Genomic DNA, 1,965 nt, shown 5'->3' on the forward strand with positions numbered 1-1,965 from the left:
AAAGACAACCCACCAGTTGGGAAGGAAGCAATTGCCTGAATGTCTCATGCTAGGACTGACCTGGTCAGGTACAAAGTCATCAAGGTTCTCATAAGACCCCAGAGTCTTACACCTCACACACAGAAGACATTCTAGTTTCATCTTTAAAAATTGCTAAGAAAACAGGATTTTGGTGATAATGAGAATATGTAATATCTTTTTTCCAGGGTTAAATTATAGTTATCCATCTAGAAATTCCATTTACAATTAAAAACAAAAACAAAAACAAAAAAAATCCAGAACGATTTGGGTCATCTAACCCCAGATCATTAGTTTCACTTGATTCAATTTTCTAGTTAATTGTCCCAGCTTCTCATTAGTATTTTTCTTTCTTGGAACCTAATATTACTGAGTCCTGGAGGTAAAGTTACACAGAAAACCTGGAGGTAAAAAACTCATATGGAGGGTGATGTGGCATGAAAAATTATTTGGTATTCTGCAGAAAATTTAATGGGAATGAACTATTCATCATGCTTGCCTGGAAAAATTATATACTTATTCTTGGAAATTCTCCTGCCTAAACAGACAGACAGAAGCATTCTTTCCCTTCACATCCCAACCCAGGCAAATATCCCTTTCATTTGCTCTGGAATTTGATGTCCTTAGAACCTGAAGGGATCCTTATGACACAGTCTCGTATCTGCTTGGTTTTCACCCCATAGACAATGGGGTTCATAGTGGGAGACAAGAGCAGATAAATATTGGCCACAATGATGTGACAAGATGGAGGGATTGTGTGGGCCCCAAAGCGGTGGGAAAAGAAGGAGAAGAAGGCTGCACTATAAGAGAAAACAATGGCACATACGTGGGCAGTGCAGGTGCTGAAGGCCTTGTGCAGAGCATCTGCTGAAGAGAGGCTGACCACTGCCCGGAGGATCATGGTGTAGGAGATTGTGATGCACAGGTTGTCAAAGCCCCCAATCAGGAGGGCAACCGTCAGACCATAGATGACATTGACCTTGATATTCCCGCAGGATAATTTGGCTACAGACATGTGGTCACAGTAGGTGTGGGGAATTATATTCCCTCTGCAGTAGGGCAGGCGCTTGGTGAGGATAGTGAAGGGAATTATGAGGAAACCCCTCTGAGAAAGGTGGAGAGCCCAGCCTTTGCAATAACAGAATTGGTGAGGATAGTAGAGTAGCACAGCAGGTAGCAGATGGCTATGTAGCGGTCCAAGGCCATAAGCATGAGCACCCCAGACTCCATCCCTGTGAAGGTATGGATGAAGGACATCTGGACCAGACATCCATCAAAGCTGATTTCCTTGAAATGGAACCAGAAGATGCAGAGAGCTTTAGGAATTGTACTAGAGCATATGAAAAGATCAGTTAGGGAAAGCATAGCTAGAAAATAGTACATGGGCCTGTGCAGGGAATCCTCATAGTGGATGAGGTAGAGGAACCCACAATTCCCTACCACAGCCACAGCATACATGGAGCAGAATGGGAAAGAAATCCACATGTGCATGTCCTCCAGTCCTGGGATCCCATTAAGAATGAATGAGACTGGGGTCAGGTCTGTTTGGTTTAGCATTAGCATCATCAAGCTAGGATGATCATTAATCATCTTATAGCATTTGTGGGTCCTCCTAGATGGAGATAAAAGAAGAGAATGTCTTGGTCTTAGTCACTATCTTAATTTCTTTTGCCTTTTTTCCTCAAGGTACATTTCAATGGCAAAACATCCAATTTTTCTGACTTCCAGGGACTATGAGTATAAATATTGTTTAAACCAAATAGATTATCTTATATGTGTATTATTTTTTATTCATTCATTTATCAATGTAGACAACAAATACTTTTTAGTGCTTAATATTTGCCTAGTTCCTTAATAGACAAATGGTGTCCATTTATAAAAGACAAAGTTTGGTTATTGTTTTTCTGAAGCTATTTTTATTAAATGACATTATTTAAATATTAATAA

General features: G+C 40.3%; 1 protein-coding gene across 1 annotated transcript; it reads right to left on the bottom strand.

Annotated features, from left to right (window-relative positions):
• Positions 1-616: 616 nt before the first annotated feature.
• LOC102736557 (olfactory receptor 52N4-like) lies at positions 617-1,581 on the bottom strand. The gene is given in 2 exon segments (XM_031027489.2): positions 617-1,116; positions 1,119-1,581. Coding segments are annotated over 2 exon segments (963 nt in total).
• Positions 1,582-1,965: the final 384 nt, after the last annotated feature.

The sequence above is a fragment of the Leptonychotes weddellii genome, chromosome 11, assembly GCF_054177405.1.
Source record: "Leptonychotes weddellii isolate Sample4059 chromosome 11, ASM5417740v2, whole genome shotgun sequence".
Taxonomy (NCBI): Eukaryota; Metazoa; Chordata; class Mammalia; order Carnivora; family Phocidae; genus Leptonychotes; species Leptonychotes weddellii.